The sequence below is a fragment of the Ammospiza nelsoni genome, chromosome 1 (assembly GCF_027579445.1).
Source record: "Ammospiza nelsoni isolate bAmmNel1 chromosome 1, bAmmNel1.pri, whole genome shotgun sequence".
Classification (NCBI taxonomy): domain Eukaryota; kingdom Metazoa; phylum Chordata; class Aves; order Passeriformes; family Passerellidae; genus Ammospiza; species Ammospiza nelsoni.
In genome coordinates, this window is record NC_080633.1 from 127,144,801 (window position 1) to 127,169,174 (window position 24,374).

At 35.4% G+C, this 24,374-nt stretch overlaps 1 protein-coding gene across 1 annotated transcript in view; it reads right to left on the reverse strand.

Annotated features, from left to right (window-relative positions):
• Positions 1 to 24,374, reverse strand: part of EMC2 (ER membrane protein complex subunit 2) — a 35,611-nt gene that overhangs the window by 2,220 nt on the left and 9,017 nt on the right. The window contains exons 4-10 of the mRNA XM_059485532.1: positions 22,233 to 22,318; positions 19,407 to 19,464; positions 9,123 to 9,208; positions 8,891 to 8,950; positions 6,351 to 6,432; positions 5,099 to 5,209; positions 4,107 to 4,211 (exon numbers count right to left, since the gene is read on the reverse strand). Of these exons, the coding sequence (XP_059341515.1) occupies positions 4,107 to 4,211; positions 5,099 to 5,209; positions 6,351 to 6,432; positions 8,891 to 8,950; positions 9,123 to 9,208; positions 19,407 to 19,464; positions 22,233 to 22,318 (588 nt within the window). The remainder of the gene's footprint in view (positions 1 to 4,106; positions 4,212 to 5,098; positions 5,210 to 6,350; positions 6,433 to 8,890; positions 8,951 to 9,122; positions 9,209 to 19,406; positions 19,465 to 22,232; positions 22,319 to 24,374) is intronic.

The window sequence follows — 24,374 nt, forward strand, 5'->3', positions numbered from 1 at the left end:
ATAAATAACATGTAGATTGCTAACACAGAAGAGTTTAGCAATGTACCCAAGAAGCATGTATCTGGAAAATTACTGTGAGTAGGATCACATTAAAGATTTTTGTGAGCATTAATCAAACTTGCCTGCCTCTGCTGAAATGCTTCTACCAGAGGACATGCTAAACCAATTACCTAATTGAAGAGCATCAGGTAGCCTTATTTTGTTTTGGTGTTAAAGTAACTGTGACTCAGGTCCTCAGTTAGAACAGACAGAAATTCTTCTCAGGGTCTGCACACATGGAATGATCCAGTTTCCCAGTCGTAAGGCAAAAGTAAGCTTATAATAATAATAAACTTAAAACAAATTCTTTGAATAAGGAGTACTTCACTAGCTTCTGAAATAAAAGATTAAAATTAAATTTTATTTGGGTCTTTTTTCCACCCAGTCAATTACATTTAAGACGCCTGGAGCATAATGACTTTTTTTTTTTTTCAAAGGATGTGTTAGCAGCCAGGAATTCCAACTCCATACAGCAGCCCTAGTTACAAAACCTTTATGTCTTCCTGAAGAAGTTTACATTTCTCCTAGATTAGACACAGATGAGAAGTACTAATCAGCATGGATGGCTACATATTTAACATCAAATTAAGCATATTAACTAGCTGGAAGGTCAAATATCTGTGCATTTCAGACAATTTTTTAAATATTTTTTTATCACCATGTTTTCCTGTAAAGACGGTGCTGCACAGTCTAACCAACACTGGGGAAGTAAGGTTTTCTTTCTATACTCAAATACTGCTTTCTTTAAATGGCAACAAACTAAGAAGTTCCTCTGATTTCCTAGAGGAATGCACATGAAAAACAAAAATCAAGTCCTAAAGCATACTGCTTGAATGACAGAATAAATTGAAAGAAGGGGACCAGTAAAAATATTTCAAGTAAATTGTATATAAAAAAAAATTTTAAATAATTAAAAAGCAACTATAGCCAGTCATTTGAAAAAATAAAGGCAGTTCTCCAAAATTACTGAGCAAACTGCTGGTAATTCAAGTTCAAATCCAAACTGGAAATGGGGAAAGACCTCACTGCAAGACAATTGCTCAAAACTAATTTTTTGCATTAATAATTTGGAATTTAAAGTCACAAATTCAAATAATTTGTATAGATATCCAAATCAGGATTCTAAATTCACCTTGCTCTCTAGAACATGGCCACCAGAAAAATGTCATTTAGCAGTATGAGAATGTCCAGCCAATAAAACAAGTCAATGTCAAACCCAACAAGCTGTTAAGGCTCTTACTGCACTTCACAGGTGAATAATGCATGGAAAGTGGGGGGATTTATAGAGATCATATAAATATCCAGCATAAAACCTGTCTAAGGCAGGAACACTGTGAGAGTTTCCCTTGGCACTAAGTGACCAACGTTTCATCCTCAGGTCCAAATGGTGACAATTTCCAACTGCTCAGCTCACCAAGGGAGCAACAAATCAGCACTGACTCACAGGGTGACTGCCACCTACTGCATCACCTAACACCCCTGGCTGTAGCTGCTGGATGCTCTGAGTCTCTGGCACAGGGACTGGAGTAGCCAAAGGCTTCTGCAGCGCTGTAACAACCCAGGGGGGTTGGCCTGGGGATATCCTGCCCAGCTGTGCTCACTGGAGCTTCTTGTGGCTCTTCTGGGAAGGGGAATGGGGGTATTCACCCCATTTATTTGCCAAATCCTGGCTTGAGCTTCAGCACTTCCATTTTCTTGAGAGCTGAATTTCCCCTAATATTCTCATCATTCACAATGTTCTTCACTTTATATCCCAAACAGCTAACAAGAGCAGCAAAGGAGGCTATGTATGTATGTATGTATATGTGTACATATATACATATATGTGTGTGTGTATATATGTATGTATGTATGTATGTATGTACGTACGTTAGTTGTGTTAACATGGCCATGGCCTGTTCTGGTAAGCTACAACCAAAAATGCTTAATGTAGGATCCAAAGCACTCCACAAAAATAGTAATAGAAATTTCAAACTAAAAGAAAACAAACAAACCAACAATCCCCCCCAAAATCCCTAAGCCCCTGCACTTAAAAATGCCCCCAGCACCACATCTCTCCCGATAAATTCGTGTTTTATCTGAGACATTATGATGATAACAGAAAGCCACAACAAGGACAGAAAAGAAGGGAAAAAACCCCAAAAACCAAACAGGTGTGCTTATCTGGATGGGAATCAGTTAACTAGAAACTGTCACAATTCAACATCCATTATATTTAGAACCAGGAGATGCCTATTTCCAGGTCTTCTAGGCCATTCCATGGCCCTCACTGGTTTTAAATTTCCACCCTGCTGCACCCTGAAAGAGACTGCTTCCCAGAAGTGCTAACAAGTCTCTACCAGTACTTTGAACTCTAGTCACAATATTTACTTAAAACATATGCAAACCCATAATCTAAGCAGTTGATTTTACTAAGATATAAAACATGGAATACTGGTTGTCACTAAAAATTCACACATCTTTTAAAACCTGTTTTGTTCTGTCAATTATGAATCCATGGCGTATTCCATTCTTGAACGGTTTTTTGTAAGTGGTTGGTTGTTTTGGTTGGATTTGTGTTTGGTTTTTTTTTTTCTTTGGATTTTTTTGTTGTTTTTGTGGGGCATTTTGTTGCTGTTTTTTGGGGGGTTTTGGGTTTTGTTTGGTTTTAGTCCTGCAATACTTGAATTTTCCATCTGCACTGTGCTTACAGGAATGTCAGGTTTACTTCAAGTCAAAAGAAGCCTTGGTTATTTATGGAACGTCAGACAAAGTAGTTAATTCATAAACACCTTACCATCATGAGCAGGTAAATGGTTTATTACTGAAAAGCAGAGCGATTTAGAGAGCAGAAGAGAAATAAACTTTGGGCACATATTAAAAAATGCTTCATTATGTCCCCAGGGATAAATGCTCTTCACTGTGCAGTCAGAAGCTACAGGGCCAAGTAGGAGAAATGGAAAATATCTCTAACTTGGAATATATCAAAAACACATCAGCCACAAGAAGCTGCACGCTTGGCAAGGAACTGAAATGCAATTAAATATTAAGAAAACTGCACTGTCTGTAAAAGGAAAATCTAATTTAATTCCCTAATAGATGCTGCTTGTAAAAAGGCCATTTGGTAGTATTAACTGTGAAATAGTAGCAAGAAGAAAAAAATTAAATATTGGGTTCCAATACTGAAATATTGCAGGGATTAAAAAGAGCTACATATATACAAAGTCATTGAGTCATTGCATTTAATATCAATACATTTGCTCAACAAAAAAGTTGTGGGAAGAATTGGACAGTATGATGTTGATATCCAGGATTACTTTTATATAAACTTTGATTGGCAGATCATTAAGAATAGCCGTAAGGGAATCAAATACACATAATATATTTGGGATACACAGACAGAAGAGCCTATGAGCTAAAACATGTTTTCACTCATAGTTATAGAAAGAAATACAGGCTCATAATACAACAGGAAATATAAAAATTTACACATAACTTTTTAAAAAGTTGGAAACACTCCCAATGACTTCAGCAAGCTTTGATTATGGCTTAAAAAATCTAGGTTTTCACAACTCAGTGAGCACTTTTTTACATAACTACATAACACCAACTTCAGCCACAAATATTAAGGCAATTAAATATGATTATGAAAGGTTAGAGTAAATTCAAGGAAAACAAAAACCCTAGAATTTTCATTTGTTTTTTAGTAAAGCAGAAGTGGATAACAAAGTCACTCTAAGAATTAAGATATACCAAGTTTTACCAAAATAGCTGTAGAATCAAGTCTTGAAGGTCAATATTACAGTAATGTACATTCAGTTAATGCTAGTAGGAAAAATATGTTTAAAGCTATTAAGTAAATGATAGCAATTAGTAACTTTTAAATTATTAATTAAAGTTTCCAGGAAACATTAACCTTTTATTAATGAAGGTTTCCAGGAAATCAAACAGAAGCAGAATGTAAAAAAAAACCAAGCAGACTATGCTGATTTACATGCAATATTTAACCTCTTGAAAAGCAGCTGATAGAAGTGCAGAAAAGAACTATAGATCAAGTTAAGAGTATCATAAAGCAATGAAGTACTAACCTGATATGCTCTGTTTATTTGGTTTGCTGCCCAGCTGGCATATTTCATATTATCTTTTTTCATTTTCGCACTTGCTTTTGGATTGGAAGCGATATGACTGGCAGACTAGGAATACAATAAAATAAAAAACAAAACCCAGTGTAATTATAAAATTTATGCGCATGAAATAAGCTGAGAACACTGAGCATCCTTACAGTCCAAACCCATGCACAGTGATAATGGAAAATAACAAAAAAAAAAATGTAAAAGTTATTACCAGCAAGCAGCATCCAGATAAGATTCAGCTAGACTTTTTAAACTATTGTTTGCTCTATTTAAAGCTACATTAGATTTCAGTTCAGTTCTGTACTGAGTTAAGAACCAAACCTGGACATGATCAGCTAACCCAATTTGCTTCTCCTAAAGTGAAAGTTATGAATTAGTTTTCCACATCCATTTTTTTACCAGAGACAATATAAAATACATCACTTGTCTGTCCAAGCTGCCATTAAAAACATGACATTTTCCCCTGTAGCATCAGAAAACACATTTTAAAAGCAGATAAGACTCTAGATAAAATATGCTCACCCTCACCTGAAAGAATAAAAAGTATTACTTAAGAACTAAACAAAGTTTTTTACTTATATAAATAAATCCACTGTGCAAGGAATCACTGCTACCGTGCTGGTGTTTTTCAGCAATTCATCATCTTCTAGAGAGGATGCATGACTTTAAATCCTTTTTCAAGAAGTTACCTTCCCGTGCCAATAACAATAATTCTTTTGAAAATACAGGCAAGACTTAAAGGTGAAGAGCACTTCAGTAAGGAGTAGTTACTAGCACAAAATTATCCATACTCCAAAGGTATGAAAAATACCCCATATTTTAAAACAGTGCTAATAATCTGAGCTATTAAGTTACAAATCAGGGGGAAAACAGCAAATGGGAAAGGATAATATACACGCATAAACATATTCAGAATGATAACATGGAAAATATATAATTATGCTTACCATGTAAAGTCCAAATAGAGCTCTCATATTTCTGTTGTTAAGCTTCAGTGCTTGTGCAAAATACTTTCTTGACAGCTCAAGGTTTTCAAGCCCCCCCTGAGTGTATTTAACCTGCAAAAATGGTAAACGCCTGAAACTTGCATGCCATTCATACCTCAGGCAATCACTTTGAAGCAATGATATTACAAAAATTCACTCCAAGTTTGTTTCACATGGCATTTCAAATCAGGTGAGTCCTATCAAAGGCCAAATACTGGCCTGGGAGAAATCCAAGCTCTTCACAATGTATACATTTTAAAAAATTTAACTATAAGAGAAAAAACCCCAGCATTAATTTCATTAGTACATTGTTACAAGATTTTTCATCTATAAATACCTGAAAGCTTGGGACTGTCTCTTATGAAAAGCAGCACAAACTTTAAATCCTAATTCTGACTACCAGAAATTCATACTGACACTATTTTCCCACAGCATGCATGAAAACAGTTCAGCATGAAAACAAAACAACATAATGCCTTTCTTTATGTATTCAAAATAGCACACAAAGTTTAGAGGATTAGTCCATTGTTTTTCTATTCATTTTTTCAGATATTAGATCAACAAAAAGAGAGATAAATACTAGAAGATATGCTTCAAAGTCTTTCTATGAGAAAGCTACTTAGGCTTTCAAGTTTTAATGTCAACCGAATTTTACCCATGTTAACTAAACAAATTAAACCTATTCTAAGCAGTTAACAGTATAATTTAGGGGAAAAAATAATCTGGAGAGAAAAGACAAATTCAAATGGCTAAAACCTTGAGCTAAAACTTCTAACTTTACCTCTAGCTTTTACCTCTCTTCCACCAGAGCTCCTTCAGGCAGAATTTCATATGTGGATTCCAAGATCTGAGTCCACAGTAACAGGCAATGTATCATAACCTCCTAGACAGCATTGTTGTAGAAAAGTTTAGCTTCTCAAGCACTTTTTTGAAAAGTGCATAAAAACTTCAATAGGAAGAGTTCATTTAAAATTAGCTTTTATCTTGAATAATTCTTCCCCTAACTGTTATATTTAGCTTAGTCACACTGTGACTGAGTCACTGAGTATGAAAACACAGTTTTCAGAACATGTTCAGTTCTATGAGATGTTAGCATTCTCTGTGAACTCTTAAAATCTCCTAGGGAAAAAATTAAAGAAACCATTTTCACCACTTCTCTAACATAAAACCAGAAAATGTAATCAGAAGTAATTGATTTTTCTGAAATACCTACTTCAGCATATTGCTGACAATATAAGTGGTTGTGTGGATTAGTCATCATAAGCTCCTCTAAGCAGAAGGCTGCCTTTGCATAGCTGCAAAATACAAAAAACAGTGATAAAATGAGACATGAGTACACAGCTCTTTGCTTCAGTTTTTTTCCAGCACAACACAAGCCTTACTTTTCCCCTCATAAAATCACATGATTCACAATTAATTAAAATGCTTCATTTAAAAATAAAGTTTAGAACCAAGTTGCTTTTTTTATATCACGGACAGGGGGAAAATACACAAAATCTGATGGTCTAGGTACAACTGGAATAGCTCACAAAAAAACATTTAATATATAAATCTCTTATTAATAAGTGCCGTTTCTCATCAGCATTAGTGATGAGTAGAAATAGGTATTAGGTATTTTAAGACACTGAACTGAAACTGCAAAATAATTCCTTTTTTTCCTAAGAAAATTCGACTACCTGAGGATTAATAAATGCAGCTACTGATCACAGCATTTACACTGTCAATTAACCTTACCTACCAACAGTGAACCATAGAATTGAGACAAAAAAACCAACATACTAAGAACAGTTCTAAAATTCAAACACTCCAAATCTATGCATGAAAATAGCATCAGACCTCTCCAAATGGGCAAATCCTTATCATTTGAGAAGGCTAGTCCTTGAGTTTCTTAGTGTAAATTTTCAGAAAGAACTAGGAAATCAAGCTCAAAATGCAGGTTTATTGTGAAGAACCTTAGTTTTGTAATCTTTCAAATAGAACTGTCTGCAGAATTTGCATCATTTAGTGATATGTGATAGCACTATTGCTCAGTTTATGCCATAGGATTCCAAAATTCAGAGATACAAGGTTTATAATGACTGTGTGGGCAGATATTTAATATTGCAGTAAAAGCAATTTAGCAATTATGAGACCATATTAAGCCATATTATCTGTAAAATCTTGTATCCTAAAATAAATATGTTGTGGTTTTCTCTAGTGCATGTTATGATTGTCATGTATCTGTATAATTTATTAATCTGGAGATAAAAGGGCAGCAACCTCATTCTCCAAAAGCAGGAGCCAGAGTCCTCACTGCAGAACAGGGTAGAACTGAGGACTGTGTAAACCTTGTACATCTATGTGTATTTATGAACAAAAGTGAGAGCATGGTGATTTCACAAGCCTGTGATTGTGACCCTGATAAAACATATAAACTGACGAACTGCATTCTCTTTTAAAACTTAATTTTTAATTGCTTTTAGCCAAGAGCCTGATTTTTCCTTAATATCAAAATGATAATAATGATGCTTATGGAAGTATAGTGAGGACAATGAATTCTTTCCATCAACTGAAGTTCAACATATTGCTTTTTATTGGAATTACAGACCAAAACAAATACAAGCAAAAGCAATTTCTTTCTCGGGTTTTATTGCACAATTTCATAATAAAGATTATAGCAAAAAAACCCAACCCAATAATGGAATACGTATGTTTGAACCACTCTATCATTCACTTTCGTACTGACAGATTTGACAAACTTAAATATCTTTCCAGCCAATTTTTTTTTTTTAATAGCTATTTTCTTGGAAAAGTGGCTGGTAGATTTCCCCAAACAAATGGAAGTGTGGATATCAAAATTCTAGTTTATTCCTGAAGTCATCATTTAAAAGAGTTTAATAACTATTTTCTTTGAGAATGGGGTGCAAGGAGAGGTGATTGGGGAATAATTTTTTCCTCAGGGTGAGAATGGCTATTTCTTCCTTGACAATTTGATTCTTTTACTACCTTCTTAAAAGGAAAGAAGGAAACAATTGTGATATAATTCAGGCTGGCCTGAAGAACCAAAGAAAACAGGGAAAAAAAAAAGATACGCCTTTTGGTGGAGGTCTGAATTAATGCTGTGATATTAGAAAACTTGCACTAAGGCTTTGGAGCTAATCCTCTCACACTGGGATTTCCTCCTGTCACTACAGCAATAAAAAAAGCTAACAAAAACATTAAATATCCAATAAGCAAGTTACTACAACATTCAGCATTCTTGATCGCACTGGGTTTTGTACCCAGGTGACCAGATGCCTCCAACTCTGGATCCATGTTTTGCTTTGTGGGCTTTTTTTAAGAGGTTACTAAAAGTTCTGGGAGAGGTAGGCTAAAAGAAAACTGGAATATCGGTTGCTGGGATCAACTGATTTAAGAGGTAGAGAATTTAATATCTCTAAGAAGTAAAATACATAACATGAACAAAAAATGATGGGAAGTATGTGCTGTTCACTGCTGCCCTCAAACCAATTCTTTTAAATATCAGATTTTTAAGAACTACTGAAACATACAGGTAATTAAGTAAACTCTTTTTGTTTGACAAACAAATGCCTTTTTAAAGTATTTGGTAGCCAAATAAGTCTGGTAATTATTTCCAGTTGAGGCCTAGTATATTGGAAATGAGACAGCATACTTTTGTAACATTAGTTCTTAAAAAAAATCACTGTGGTTTTTGACTTAGACAGAGTGGGTTTCAAATTAATATTTTTTATGCAGACTTAGCAAACAACTTACTCGTGTTCATTGATGTAAAGTTCTGCAAGTTCATGCCAAGCTTCTTGGTCACCAACAAATCTGTATAGAGGATACAAGAGAGGGAAAAAGGAAAAAAAGAAAGAATGTGCAAGGGATTCTGTAAATGACTAGCACTGAAGCAAAAGCGTAAATTAAATGCAAATTCCACTTTAATTAAAAAGATTTATCAGAATAGCAAAACACAATCCGTATTCTTGTAAGAGACACTCACTGTTCCAGATACTCATTCAGCTCTCGGATGGCCTCGAGATTTTTCCCCTGGGCTTTTCGAATGGCAATCTTACGCTTTCTTGCTGCCTATGGGTTGACATTAATAAAGGATTAGGCCTCATAATTCCCTGGGTTTTTGTAAGGAAAGCAATTTGACTGTGCAAATTATTATCTCAATACCAGTGGAATTCCACTGCAGAGACACTGCTAGGTTGAGGTTTATAAACATACCCTATCACATCCCACTGAGAGACTGAAAATCTCTTCTTACAATCACATTATGTATGCTTTTCTTTGGAGGCACAAACTGTATGCATTATTTCATTCAAATAAATGACTGTCCAGATTCTGATAATTACAAAACAGCAGGGGATGCTAATCTTCAGCCATTCCAACTACCCCCACCTTGTCATTCACAAGATCTATGACTGTAGAGAAGAAATGGTGACTGAGTCCTAGAGAATGCCACAGATGCATCTTGGTTGTCCCTGTGTAAGTATGGCTTTCAGCCACTATAAAATATTCTTGTTGAAGGGCTGAATGGCACCTTTAACTAATGCTAAATACACACCAATTCCCTAAACAAGTCTCTCATCATTCTTGGAGCACAAAGTAGGCTCTGCAATGTAAAGGGAATACAAAATCTCTATTTCAATGCCAAAAACTGAGCAGTACTTTGACATGTGGATAGAAAATGTAATTCAACTTAAACAACATAAAAATGAGTTATAAGAATTTTTATATTTAAATTTTGAAGTCCATAAAAGTCGTCAGAGACCAGAAGGAGGAAAGATATAGAGGATTGTAATAGCTGATTATTCCATACTTTAATCCAATATTCAGCTTCTAAATGATGCTGGTTACAGTTTTCAGGACTCACGAGGATTTTATTGAGTCCAGCTCTTAAGAGAATGGTCCTCACAGAGACTGAACCTGTGACCTTGATGTTACCAGGACCATGCTCAAACCAACTGAATATCAACATACACCTGAGGTGTGTTTCAAAACAAAGGAATCTCCCCAGCTGGGAGCAAACAGTACACCTCAGCCAGCCTGAAAGTCATCAGATCAGAAATCTGACCAAATGGAAGGAAAACACAATTCCAGTAGAACATAACACAAAAAAGGAATGCCATCAGCCTCCTTCCTTGCCTCTAATCCCCATGCTCTTGGGTGACAAAACTACTGTGGTCAGACATGAGACAACAGTCTGGTGTTCATGATGTCAACACGCACACACACCCTCGTTTGCCACTTCTCCATGAGATAATATTAGTGACAAAAAATACAAAGCACACTTCTCTAGTAATTAAATCCCACTGTTTATCCCCTTCATAGCTCTCATTCTATTTCATATCTTCTAAAGAGTTTATATAGTTGGGTATCATCTTTCAGAAGCCTTGATAGGACAACTCTTCAACAAAACATTGAACAATTTTAATCTTTGAATTTCAGATAGCTCTGAAATAACCTTCTTCATGATGTACCCTAAGTTCACAGTCACATATACCCTACAAAAGTTCTTGTATATTTACAGCATTTTAAACATAACTACTCTCCTAAATAATTTTTTACCCTTTAATCCATTGTGAGCAAATCAATTACTTCCAAGAGAGTGGTAAATTACTTCAAGCACTAAAACAGAAAAGCTAAAAATGCTTTTGACATTTAATTAATTTCCTTTTAATTCATTCCCTTTATCTCCCTCACAAATAAGTATTCAATGGAAATTCAGAGAAAACAACTCAAGTGAGGAAAAAAAATATTTCACCCTTCTGACTAAATGTACGACACAGACAGAGAGAAGAATAATCAGAGGCCAAATGAGAACACAACAAGTGTGGTTTCCACTGCTTCTTTCTCCAACTGCAACCTGTGAAGGTACATACATCATTCTACTTTTACTGGGAGACATCTGGCTAAAAGCCATAACAGGAAATTTTAACTGCTGACACATTTATTACTGTAACAATAACACACTCTCTATTTTATTCTTGCTTTTCTAAAAATAACAGCATAACTAAATTTATTTTCTTTAAATTCAAAAAGAATAATCCCACATGTTTATCATGCTGCTGTAACAAGCAAAACAAAATAACATCACAAAATAACAAACAAAAAAACCTCAACCAAACCAATGTTTGCTGTCACGTTTTTTGGAGTTCTCAAAGCAATTGTAAAGCAGGTCACCCCTTCTATGGTGGGAACACCAGGGCAGTGTTAACCCACTACCCAAAGCTGACATTATGCACAGCCCACTGAGCCTGAAACATGAAAAGAGGAAAAGTGGGGATAACAATGTACTCAGCCAAAGGAATGAATCAAGTAATTACAGCCTAGGAAGACAGAAGGGTTTTTGCAGGTAACAGACTATTGACTTTATAAATGTAGCTCTTGGATTAACAACACAGTTATTCTCAAAATTTAAAGAAATCAAGGGGCTGATTAAAGTAAACCCTTGAGAACTAAAATAATCTATTAAATATATAAAATCAATCAATGCATATAAAAACTTAATTTGCAATGGCAAACAGGAACAGTCTGCATAAGTCACTCTCTGTTTCTAATGCAACTTCTTCAATTGCATCCAAGTCACTCCTCCAAAAGAGTCTGGAAACAGATTTTTTTCCATAGCTGCTTTATTTCTTAACCACAGCACTCACAAGTAACATAAATCACAGGAGCCTCAAGACATTAATTTATGAAAAGCTACAACTATTTCTTGTCACAAATATAAACTGATGTTTACCTATAGCAAGCATGTAATCTAATGCAATCAAATAACAAGGACAAAAGCATTAGACACAATTAACATATTCTGGCGGTAGCACTTAGGAATTAAATGAGTTACGTTCACATCTGACAGATTCTCCCTGCTGCACCAAATCCCAAGAAATTTATTCAAAATTACACTTTTACAACTTTTTTGTCGACCTTCCTCATCACCAAAAATATAGCAACATCTGGGCTTTAAATCTGCACTCTCTTCACCCTCAAAATGCTGGGAGATAAGTTTATTTACACAGAACTCCAAGTTTACAAAAGAGAGGCTCAGCCACTCAAAACAGTGCTAACATCCTGAGGAAGAACATAATATTGTCTAGTAGCACAGAATTTCTGAAAGTCTTTTTAAAAGCACTGGAAAGAATTCAGTGAGAATGCAGAGTTTTTTTTAACCCAGATTCCAACGTTTTCCATTACATGAATAAAGTCATAAAGCCAAGAGATATGCAAAGAGGTTTTCAGTAATTCACAGGATTGATATGACAGCTGAAAAAATGAAGACATGAAAACAAACTACTGTTGCTTTTAATGGTATTTACAAACTACTCTTCTATCTGAGTTCCTATTCCTACTTTCTTTCAAACATGAAGTCTATCAGTTTTTAAATTTTAAAAAAATTCAATAATTTCAGCAGTCAGTACATTTAGAAAAATATATACAAAAAGGCCTGCATTACAAACAAAACATGGACCACAGTTTGTGTGCTGTAAACTTCTAATTCTTGTTCTCACTTATATTGCTCCTGAGCTCACTGTGTGAGTCAGCTTAAGTGCTGCTCTGTGAGCTGGAGCTCACACAGTTTCCTGAGAATCCTGAGGACAATTGCATAACTAATGGCAATTTACACTCATAGCATCAATTTTTATTTATTCCCATAAAAACTAAACAAAATGCTTTACTGCACAGAACCGCTGCCAACACTAATAACCACTTTAGCATACAAAAATAGTTATTTGTTAAGTAAAGCCAGAACTCACACCAATTCTTCAGAAGCTTTACCTAGCATTTATACCACATTTCCTATATATTAACTGCCTTACAACCAGCTGATAAAAGAAAAGCAGGCAATTTCATATTCAACTATGTTAAAGGCCCTCTTCACCAAAAACCTCACATCTCAAAACACAAACTTATTTTTAAGGGACCTATTGCAAGATATTAAAAAACTGCAAAATGGAGAGTTCAAATTTGTTCAATTATTAATTTCAAGTCCACCAAGAATATTCTTGAGAAATTATTTTTTAAATACAGGGATCTGAAATTATTTTGATGTCTAGGAAGCCTACTAAAATAGTCACAAACACTTACATTGACAAAAATTTTAAAAATAGCATTGAAGGGGTCCATTTCAGTTCTTCACATCACAACAGTAAGACTTCCTAGAACAAGCCTCAACTAAATTAACTCAATCTTCTTTCTCCTTCCACCTTAAGTAAAAAGGAAAAGGCAAAACCTCCAGTGCTGTAACACGATCTGCAGAATTTGAACACACAGATACTGTGACACAGATTTCCCCCTCAATTTTCCAGAGTTTAAAGCAAAACACTAGAATGGTTATTGGCTAATTCTGTAAATCCATAATTCTTTATGAAAAGATATATGCATCTTAAAGAAATACTTAAAGAATCAGTATCATATGGAGTAAGCTGCTTCAGTATGCACAAATTTATTAAGGAGTGAACCTTTCTAAGGTATTTCTTTTGAAGACTAGTAATCCCCAATCTGGCATAAGAACTAATCCTCCATTTGTCATGATTCTTTTTAATTAGCATTAAGTAGATTCAAAATGACGTGAGGACTTGAACATTTATCAACTTCTGCATTTCATTAATAAAACATACCAACAGAGAGTCTAACATTGTTCTAAATTTCATGGCTCTAAAGAAAGTATTAGGAGGAGAATTGTCAGTGATTGAGACCCCTAGGAAAGAAAGAATTTCTTATCTGTATAACTAATATATGATTTAACACATGATACTTTTCACCTTAAAAAGAATTTTTTTCTTTTCTTTTAACATTTTAGCAAATGTGTATTTGGTCTAAGAATTTGATCCACTGAAATATTTTCCTGGAATTAGCAAACATGAAAAATGTTACATACCAACAAAAAGTAAGAACAGTTTACACAGAGAAAAGTAAGGCTTCCCTTATCTAGTGGAGTTCTTCAAGGAGTCCTTAAGTGTAGATGAATAAAGATCCATGTAAAAGTCATCTTTGACTTAAAATATAATTTCACCAAGATGTCTCACCTCGAAGCTGCAAGCTCTGAAGGAATCTAGAGTTACCACAGCCTAACAAGGGAAGGTCTTCACATGGATAAATAAGTCAAAAGATATAAAAGAAAGAAAAGGGTTCTCTGCACTGAGAATCCCAAAATCACCTGTATTAAAAACTACTGCTCAACACTCTTGATAAGAGATCTAACAAGGGAATTAATAGTGATGTAAAGTTAAATGTTGATAAGGACTTATTTAAGTGTAAAGAACAAAAGACAACTCCAAAGAATAGCATTCACAATAATTAATCATAATGAGTACTTTTACCAGCACAATAAAACGACCCGTGAAATTTAATCTACATAAATGGCTGCATATAGGGTCAAACAACACTAATTTAATGTACACAAAAACCCTGAGTTTGTCTGGTTAGGAGGGAAACACTGGACTTGCAATAAACAGTTATATAAAACATCAATTCAGTGCCCAGAAACCATCTTAAAAAATCAAAAAACTCTGCCCCAAAACCCCAAACTGAAAATACTGTGATATTGGAGTGATCAGAAAAGAATACAGAAGAGACACATCCATGGCATCACTTTGTTATTTGTAAGTCCATAATGCTCCTGCATTTCTAACACTGACTGCCATTCAGCCCTCTCATTTCTCACCCAAATATAGGAAAAACCACAGAAATTACACAGAGAACAGTAGCAGAGTTTTGAGGCACAGAACGGCAACAAGAACAGCTGCACATTAGGACTTCTTAGCTTAGAGGGAAGAAAAGCATAAAAAATCCCTAAAGTCATGAGTATTAATAAAGTGAAAACAACTGCTGACAGTAACAGGCAAATTCAGAGGCATTAAATAAAATTGTTAGATTGAAGGTGTGGGAATGGAATAAAAACCACAAATGGGAGATTTATAGATTAATAGATTTTTATCTATTAAAAATAACATTTGATTTCTCAATTATATTGTAGATGTAGGCATGGCAAACTTAAGCAAGTTTAAAAATACATCTATGCAGAAATTTCATGAAAAGCTATTAAAAAGAGAGTTAACACTTCTAGCACAGGAAAACTGCAACATGAAGATGAATAGAAACTGGCAGAACAGACCACAGCATACTGTCATTGCTCTGCTCTTATACACTTCTGGTATCTGCCAGACCCAGAACAAGTAAAATGGACTTTTGCCACAACTACAGTACAGCTGCTCTTCTGTTCTCAAATACTTAATTTCAAGAGACAAAATCTCCATCAACATTTAAAAGTGCTATGCACACAAAACATGGGACAAATGGTGGAATGCACTCTGCTCTCTCACTTCACCGATCATGACTGAACGTAAGGCAAAAAAAGATTTACCCTGCAATGGTGAATGATGCTGCGTCAAAACCAAAATCTCCATTTTTTTAGGACCACATAGTGCATTCCCAACGTCCCCATGAGCCCTCAGCTGGAACTAACTGAAGTAGTAGCAGCCATTCTTCACAACTCTCACCAACTCCATCCTGTGTTAGTCAGTGCCAAGCTATCTTTTTCAACTCCCTTTAAAACTATCACTGTACACACCTATGTGCAGGTCTAGTTCTGTCTTTCCTGGAAGTGTGGCAAATATATTTAAGGAAACACACATCACCTCAGAAAATTCAGCACTTTAGTAGATGTTTCATTTGGTGAGCAGTTTTCCCTTTTGCAGCTCAGAGCAACGTATAGATAAATGTACAAAGCTGCAAGATCTCCACAGGAGGTCCCTGTTAAAAATTAATTCACAGCTACTGCAGCAGTTTTAAGGAATATCACAGTTCAGATGATAAACAGGTATCCAGTGCTCAAATTTAGTGCTCATTATTCTCATCTTATCAGTGGAGACAAGGAGGTAGGGAAAGAAAGGTTACCCATACAGTCTAGAAGGCAGTAATGCACAGTCACAGAAAGAGATGCACTCAGATACTCATTGTATATAACTGCTGTCTATTTGCATGACACTAAGTAGTAAGATACTACTCTGAATCCTTCCAGTATTCTGGATTTCCAGAGGTCTTCAACCACCTCCTCTGCCTCTTCTGAAATATGTCCAGCTCATCTACAAAAAGAATCTCAAAATAATAAGAAAAAGGGTAACTGCATGTGACCATAGGCATACACTTGTTCCTGTCCACTCCTATAAACAACAGAGTTGATGAGAACACTGCCTTACTATAAAAATTTTAAATTCACACAATTATATTCACACAATTATATTACTAAACCCATGATGGTAATGAGACTATCCACTATGTTCTAAGCTAAGGAAGCAGACAGTGTCTTGCATGAAAAGCTTGGTTGAAAAACGTCAAGAAAAACAGCTGAAGAATTATCCTAATAAAGACTTCAGATTCTATGGATTAGAATTAAGGCAGAACTTTGTGCCTTATCTCATTTTCCCCTGGTGTTGACCAAGTGCTCTGCAATTTTATTGATGGTTGAGCTGAATAATCAAGAGAAACACTGCAGGTGCACTAGGATGACAGAAGCAGGTTAGACTCCAATCTGAGTCTGGAATACATTAAATCAATTTCCTTTCTCATCAACAAGCTTTTCTGCTCTGCTGAACAGATCACCTCAAAAAGAGCCCAACTAATTAAAAATATTTAGCTGTCTAACTAAAAGACTTTCCTCCAAAGCAGAGCAGGATAAGGACTTCTCAATGAAATACATAAAGAGCAAAAGCAAACAGAAAAACCCTTTCTACCAATGCTACTAAAAAAATCAATAACTCTCTTTTATTTTGTTCTGAGAAACAGAATAAGCATTTTATCTGAAGATCTACAAACAAATCAGTCAATGTTCTGCATCACTATAAACATTTTCAATTGGACACTACATGAAATTTTAATTAATAAAAGAGCCTTATGATAGAAAATAATATGCAGCCTTAATAAGAGGAATTTGTCAGTTTGACCATCTTTCAACCAAAACAGACAAGAATGGAAAAGATTCTAATTCTCACCCTATTGAAATGTATGCAAGCTATGCATTTCACAAGAGTCACATTTCACTCATTAAAGTCTTTAGAAAAGAGGCTATGACTCAACATCTACATGCTTTGAAAAATGAAACAAAATCTCTGAGGTGACATTAACACTGTTCCATTGTCAAATGACTCATCTTTTTCAGAAAGTAAGTGCAGAGTGAGAGAAAACTTAAGAGATGATCCGATTTTAAAAAATAAAGACCATTTTGAATTATATCCTAAGAAATTAAGTAATTACTGTTAATGTAATTTCAGCAACAAAACTTCACATGAAAGTGTAAATGTCCATTACATAATTTGAGTTCAAACTTTACTTTTTATAATGGAAAATTCTGCTATGTGTCTAAAAGAAGGAATTTTTTGGAAAAATCTTTTTCCATGCTACCTTTTGATCAGTCAATGCAAGCTATGATTTTTACATGATTTGTGTGAACAAATGTCTATGTTTCACTTAAAGCACTTGCCAAAACATTTAATGCATATAAGCAACTCCATGTGTCAGCAGACCAGAAGAAATTTCTATAAAGTTAGGTGAATGCCAAGACAAACTCAGCAACAGTTGCTTTTCTAAAATCTTGAAATATTTATTTTCCTACAGCAGCCACATATGTTCATGGAAATAATTAACAGGTAAATGACACAAAGAAATCTACACATGACAACTTACCAAAACTTTTTACTTAACTTTCACTCTTGACATGCAAGCCTTTCCCAACCAATTCTAGTTATATAGCAAGGAACTTTCCTTTGCATTTAACATTCTCCAATTCTATTATTAGAATTAAGAACTTCAACTACACAACTGTTCTAATATTTACAACATCTGCGTCTAAATATTACAAGTTTATGAATCTTTATGATTTGGTTATGGAGAAAATTCAAATGAAGAACAATAACGCATTTTACTTATTTAAATATAATTTTGTTTTGTAATGCCATCCAACAAAGCCCTCAGGTGATGTTAGCTATGTTGAGATGAGCAAAAAGTAAAACTGCCAAAAATGCATACTTCAAAGATCTGTGGTCCATAAAAGCCACTGTAATATGGTGCTCCATTTCCCACTGGTGTCAGCAAAAGGTCATAAAACATGTACCAAGGTGACCCATTCTGTGATTTCACTGCAAATGGGTTCCATATTGGTCCAACACGACTCTGAAGATTTCATGTCAAACTTTCTGGGCCATGCAGTGATAAAATCCACCATTTACTATGGACACCTATGCATCTTGTGTTCAAAACTCATTGAACTCAAGCTTCTACTATTTCAGGGAGAATGAAAAAGAACAGTGAAGAACTGAAATAGTTCCTTTTACCCCTGCACAAAATCTGTGAGTTCTAGCACTGCTAACAGACAGCCTCCAACCAATCACTGGTGTCCAAGTGCTCAAAATGTTTCTGTGGATTTTCCCCTCCTGAATAGCAGACCACATAAAATAAGCTGACCAAGGAAAGGTCAACTGACACCTAGGAAGGTTAACATGAGATTGCCAAAACACCTGAAATAGTCCAAGTATTACATTTACCCAGAAGTTTACCCAACAGACAGCTCCTCAAAACCAAGTAACATACACTCAATGATTAATAATATTTTATTTATTTTCCAATAAATATCTAGGTTATAAAAAATCTGAAACTCCATAGTTTCTTCATATTTCAAGTTTTATCCTTGAGGGAAATAAGATCAATGAAAATATATTGCTATGAGTTTCTCTAGACTTCTATTTTGGCACCTAATAGCTCACAGTGGCTTTTACAAACAGTATTCAAAAAATGCTTAGAAGAACAGTACAGTCTGTCTCACATTTTGTTTTATGCAATTGGCATGCTTTATGCATTTTGATTCAAGAGCTAGTAAAATGTCCCAGACATGAATCAAAATAACTGCTATTCAAGCAGTACCTGAGTGTATTAATAGTTAATCCTTAAGTAAGATTATGCACAGAAGCACAGAAGACGTGACAGACTATATTAGTATTTTAAATACTCTACATTCTGGGAAATGAAAGAGTTGAAAGGCCCAGCTCTAAACACCACTAAGACTTCTGGAAAGATCACTAATTATAATCTGTCTCCTAAAATCAGTGTTTAAGAAAGTAATAGATCACATCTTCCCATTATGAAATGGTGACATTGGTTATTTTAACATAAAACTAAAGGAAACAAATACAGCAATACAGATACATTTTTCCACATTGAAACATAAAATATAGTCACAATTTCAAACAACGCATCAGTGCAGTTTAGAATTATCTTTTAAACTTACTGTATTAGTTGAATCTTCCTGTAAAATTCTGTCGTATAACTGGATAGCATCATCATACCTGTACAAAGAAATCATTGACATTTATTTCTGCTAATACAGAACTTCTGACTCTCCCTGCAATAGCTAATAACCCTCCTGCATTTTTTTGTACTCAAATATAATATACATATGCTAAGCAAACTGTATTTATAGAAAATTATTTTGAGAGTGCTTAGTATAAACAGCAGTATTTTTGGTCACCAATTAAGAAAAACACATGGAAATTGCTTCATGAAATACTGTTTCAGGAGCAACTTGGATATTTTACACCCAGCATCTCACTCTTCTGCCTGTTCTCTTCATGTCTACTGAATAGGTTCAACCACCACATCCCTACTCCTCCTTTCACATCTCCCAAGAAACAGAAACTCCAAAATTCGAAAAGCCATCCAAAATAATGACATTCCACTTCATTGCTGTAACTTGAAACTTCATGTAAAGTTCCTTCTGTTGTGACTTTAAAAAGTGTAAGTAGCTGCATACAGGAAACTGGAAAGACTCCTATAGGAGTCTACCACAGATTATAACACAAATCTTAACAGAAAGTATTTTCCACCATTTCCCACTTTTATTATTTGCTATCTGAAGCAAATTAATTCTGCTATCTGAAGTGTGCTTGAAACAGGTTACTTCAGGTGCTATGAGCACTTCAAACCTTCAAACTTTCTGGGAAACAACTCTGTGTGTTCAGTCAGCTATGTACACGGTCCCAATAAATGAAATAATTCAATTCAAACCATATTTCACTACACAGCTGTTGTGCTATTGCCACAGAACTAGGGCATACATTGTGTCTTCATGTGTAGTTTGACAAGCAGTTTGTCAAAGATAGTACTGATGGACTTCTGATGCTCCACATTCCTTAGACATCACCTTAGACACTCATTTACAGACTTGCCCTGTTCCCTAAGCACTGCTGATGCTACCAGAGCTCAGCTGTCCACTCCAGCTACCCTAAGGTGTAGGAACTACTGTGAAAGGAAGCACAAAAGCAGAAACAAGCAGAAGGCAACTGCTGCAGACTTGAGCAGACGTGCTGTAAAATGCTGTATTTGTGTTCTCTCTTAGTTGCTGCTTTGTCAAATGCGTTTAGAAGACTGAATCTGATGGCCATAATCCCAGCTTTACATGGTGAAGTTCCAGAACGTTATTCTTTTTATTAACAAGTGCCTACAGGATGTCCCAGTCTATAGGAATGGTCTTCACTGTTTCCTTTTCCTGTCGGGGAAAGCAGGATCCTCCCTAGATCCTACAAGTCACTTAGAATTTAGTAAATTCACTTCAGTTGAAGTGAAACATGATGCCTGCTGCCTAAATCTTTCTTTTTAAGTCGGGGAAGACAGACATATTCCTCTGGGGCAAGGCTTAGAGCACCTGCAGATGGGTTCCTGTTCAAAACAACCCCAAGCTGAAGCCTCTTTCGGCTCTGACTTCTAGAGAAAACCCACGGACACAAAACTTCGGGTTTTGTTACTTTCTCTGCTCCTTGATACTCTGATCTCAATAGTGCTTTATTGGAGAAACCACACATGATGTCTGTGCAGCACTCATCTCCCACAAAGATCAGGTCCCATGCAGTAACATCTTTAATGCAGACACATAAGCCTGAACAGAATTATGATCCATTGTACTTCTGAACAGGTTTCAGGAAGGGGGAAAAACTGCTGTAATGCTCTGTCTTCATATCATATGTAAAATGAAGACAAGAGAGCTAAGTTTAATGGAAATTCTTCAAAAATATGCACCTTATATGAAGTGAGTGTGAAACAGAGCATCGGGCTGCCCTGAGACAGCTCCTGTGAATGGAGTCCATTTATTCACTCTGGATCCAAGCAATGGACATTTATCAGTGTTTCATATCAAATATCATTTTCAAAGCTAATTTTGCAAGAATGTAATGGATGAAGAACACATGCTAAGTAAATATCTTTTAAAAAAGCATTTAGGCAGTGCTTCCAATTCCTTTTTATCAAGATGGCCCAAAGGCTCCCAACTCACCAACTTTGTGCAAAACGTGGCATGGAACAGATTTCCTACCATTCAAATGCACTGGAAGTCATTCTTAACACCCAAGACAAGTGCTATAGAACAGAATGTTGACAACAAAGATGTATCCAAGGAGAAATGTATACAATAAAGTTAATCCTCAAGTCCTGAGGTCATTCATATGGAAAGGTGCAAGATCTGTTCATTATTTTAGTAATTTCTGTTGAACTTAGTATGTTATAACCCTTCCAAATGATATTTCAAAAAGGTCAGTCTGAATTTTATGTTCAGCCATTCAATTCTGTTTGTTGTTTGATCTCTTTCTGTAACAAACTCTATAGATTTAATCCTTTTCAAGTTCATTTACCCACATTTAGGAAAGAAGGGTAAAGAGCTACACCCTGCAGTAATCAGGAGTACAGAAGAACAGTTGAAGCAAAAAAACCGGTGGCACTGATTTTCACATGCTGCCCTAGCTCTCTGAGATGAAACCCAGGCCTCACAGAATTTGCCAAAAAACTGTGCTGTGTTCTACTGTGCAGTATAATGGTTCACTCTGTGAAGTAAGAGATCCTTCTAATCTATGATCTCTGATGGGAAGATTGCAAAATGAAACACTGCACAGTACCCGCAAAACCGCAATACAGATGTCTAAAAATCTTAATATGATCATGGACACTGTTATTTCCTATAAAGAAACTGCCCAGCATTATTTTGCCATTCTGCAATGGCTGAATGTTTTTTTAAGAAAGAGCAAATGTGTTCAGAGAGGAAGTACATTTTTTAAAATTCAGGTTTTACCTTTCCATGGCTTCAAATCTCATTCCAGTTAATCGTTTAACTCTGTGGCTTCCAGGAAACTGCCGCCTCAGTTCCTGAAGACAAAACTACACAAAGAACCAGAAATACTATTGTGAATATAATTATCTTCACAGAAGCTAGAAGAAGAAAAAAAAAATCAGAAAAAAAAGGCCTTCGCTCATAATTCAACTGTCTGCCATGCCAGTTGTGAGTAAAAGTAGATACCAATTTTTGAAACAAGCAATAAAATGCATTGACAAACAGAAGGCTGGAAACTGAAATTCTGTATGTTAGATGACTGATTTTAAGAAGTATCTTCCATACAGGGCATTAGATGCTCAGGCCTCCTTTGAAATAGTTATTTGCCCAGAAAATTACACTAAATCACCTACTAAAACAGCTCTGACACTATTAAACCTTGAATTCTATTTAGTTGCCCCACAGTAACACAAGACAGTAAAAAAAACCAAAGACAGTGAGAGCTTAAGTGATACTTCTTTAATAAATGGATATTTCACAATGGAACAAACTATACTAACACAATGCTCTGTGTTTATTTTTAAAATGAAACTTTGAAATCCAAAGAAAATATCTGCCACTGGCTTGGGTACAGGCTGCTGGCAGACAAGGCATAATTTTTAACTCCTGAAATCAATGAGACACCTGGGCTGGATAAAAAGAATTCATCCCAGGCAGATTTTTCTGGATTAGCAGAGGACGTTTGGTAGAGGGACTGAGTCACAACTTCCCCACAGCAAGCTAACTCATAACAACATCATGGATTGGCTAAATAGCATTGTGAAGTTCCCAGCTGACTCATGACAGTGGGAGCAGGACAGTCCACAGGCTTTCAAAACAGACCAGTGGTGTGCATCACATTAAAAGCTTCACACTGAATCCTCTTCCAGGCACTTATTTATGCAACACAACTTAGAAACTTGTCCTTCAGACATAAGGTTCTGAAGAACAGAGGCCTATCCACATAATCTGCTCCATCTCATCAAATCCACTGGTCAAAGGACAAAGTACAAATCAGCAGCAATCAGTAGGATCCCTCTTTGTTTTTGTAGAAAACCAGGTTGCTAAAGCACATCCAAGAGGAATATTCTCATCTCTCCCAGATGCTAAGAAACAGAAGAGAGAAAAGCAACAGTGACCAAAGTTGTGATGCTTAGCCTCAAACAAGAACAGACTACTTGCATCAAAATCAACTTAATTTGCAAAGAACCAAGATCCTTACAATGCAATTTCACATAGAAAGGCTCAGGTTTAGCACAGAAATTGCTTACTGGCACTTTGAGTGATATCTAGGTGAACTGCTGTTGCTCTAGTCATAAAAAACTACATGTACTTAGCAGCATGTTACATGATGACAGAACTAATCTCTGAAAATTCTTAAGAGACAGAAGAAATTACATAAAACTCCAGAAAAGTAGATTCACTCCAGCTTTTAAAACCCTGACAACCTTGTACACTTTAAAAAAAAACTTTTGCATACAATAAATCCATCCTGTGGTCTAGTGATCAGTGAACCCTGGAAGACAGTGACTTTTATAAACACATGTAGTATTTTTCTCAAAAAAAGTACAAAAAAAAAAAAACCCCAACAATTACAATACTTAAGTCCACAATCTGTAGATGGACTTTTACACCTAAAAAATCCTCACTGACAATATGAAAGTAGTGCTCAAGTGCAGGAGTAATGCAAGATGAGAATTGTTCACATTAGATCTCACTACACAACCATTACTCAACTAAACACAGCAGTCCAGTGGCCAAAATAAACTGTAGATTAAGCTATCAGACACAATAAAGTGACAGAAAAAGTTGTAGGAAAGTCATGAACAACTCACTGTAACACTAATAAAGCCAAAAGCATATGAATAAACTACACCAGCTATTATCTTCAAAATGTTCTGGACTCAGCAGCACTGAATGTCCTCTTTTTAAACTGGGACTTGTTCTCCATAATAATTTATTTTATTGAGGACTGGTTTTGCACCATGTCTGTAATCTACTTGTGATTTTCTCTCAGAATTCTCTCAGTTACAATGGCAAACACAATTTGCATGTGAAATTTCAACTTGCACTTCATTTGCTTTCTGACTTTTTAAACATCAGACAAAGGCAGAGAAATATAAA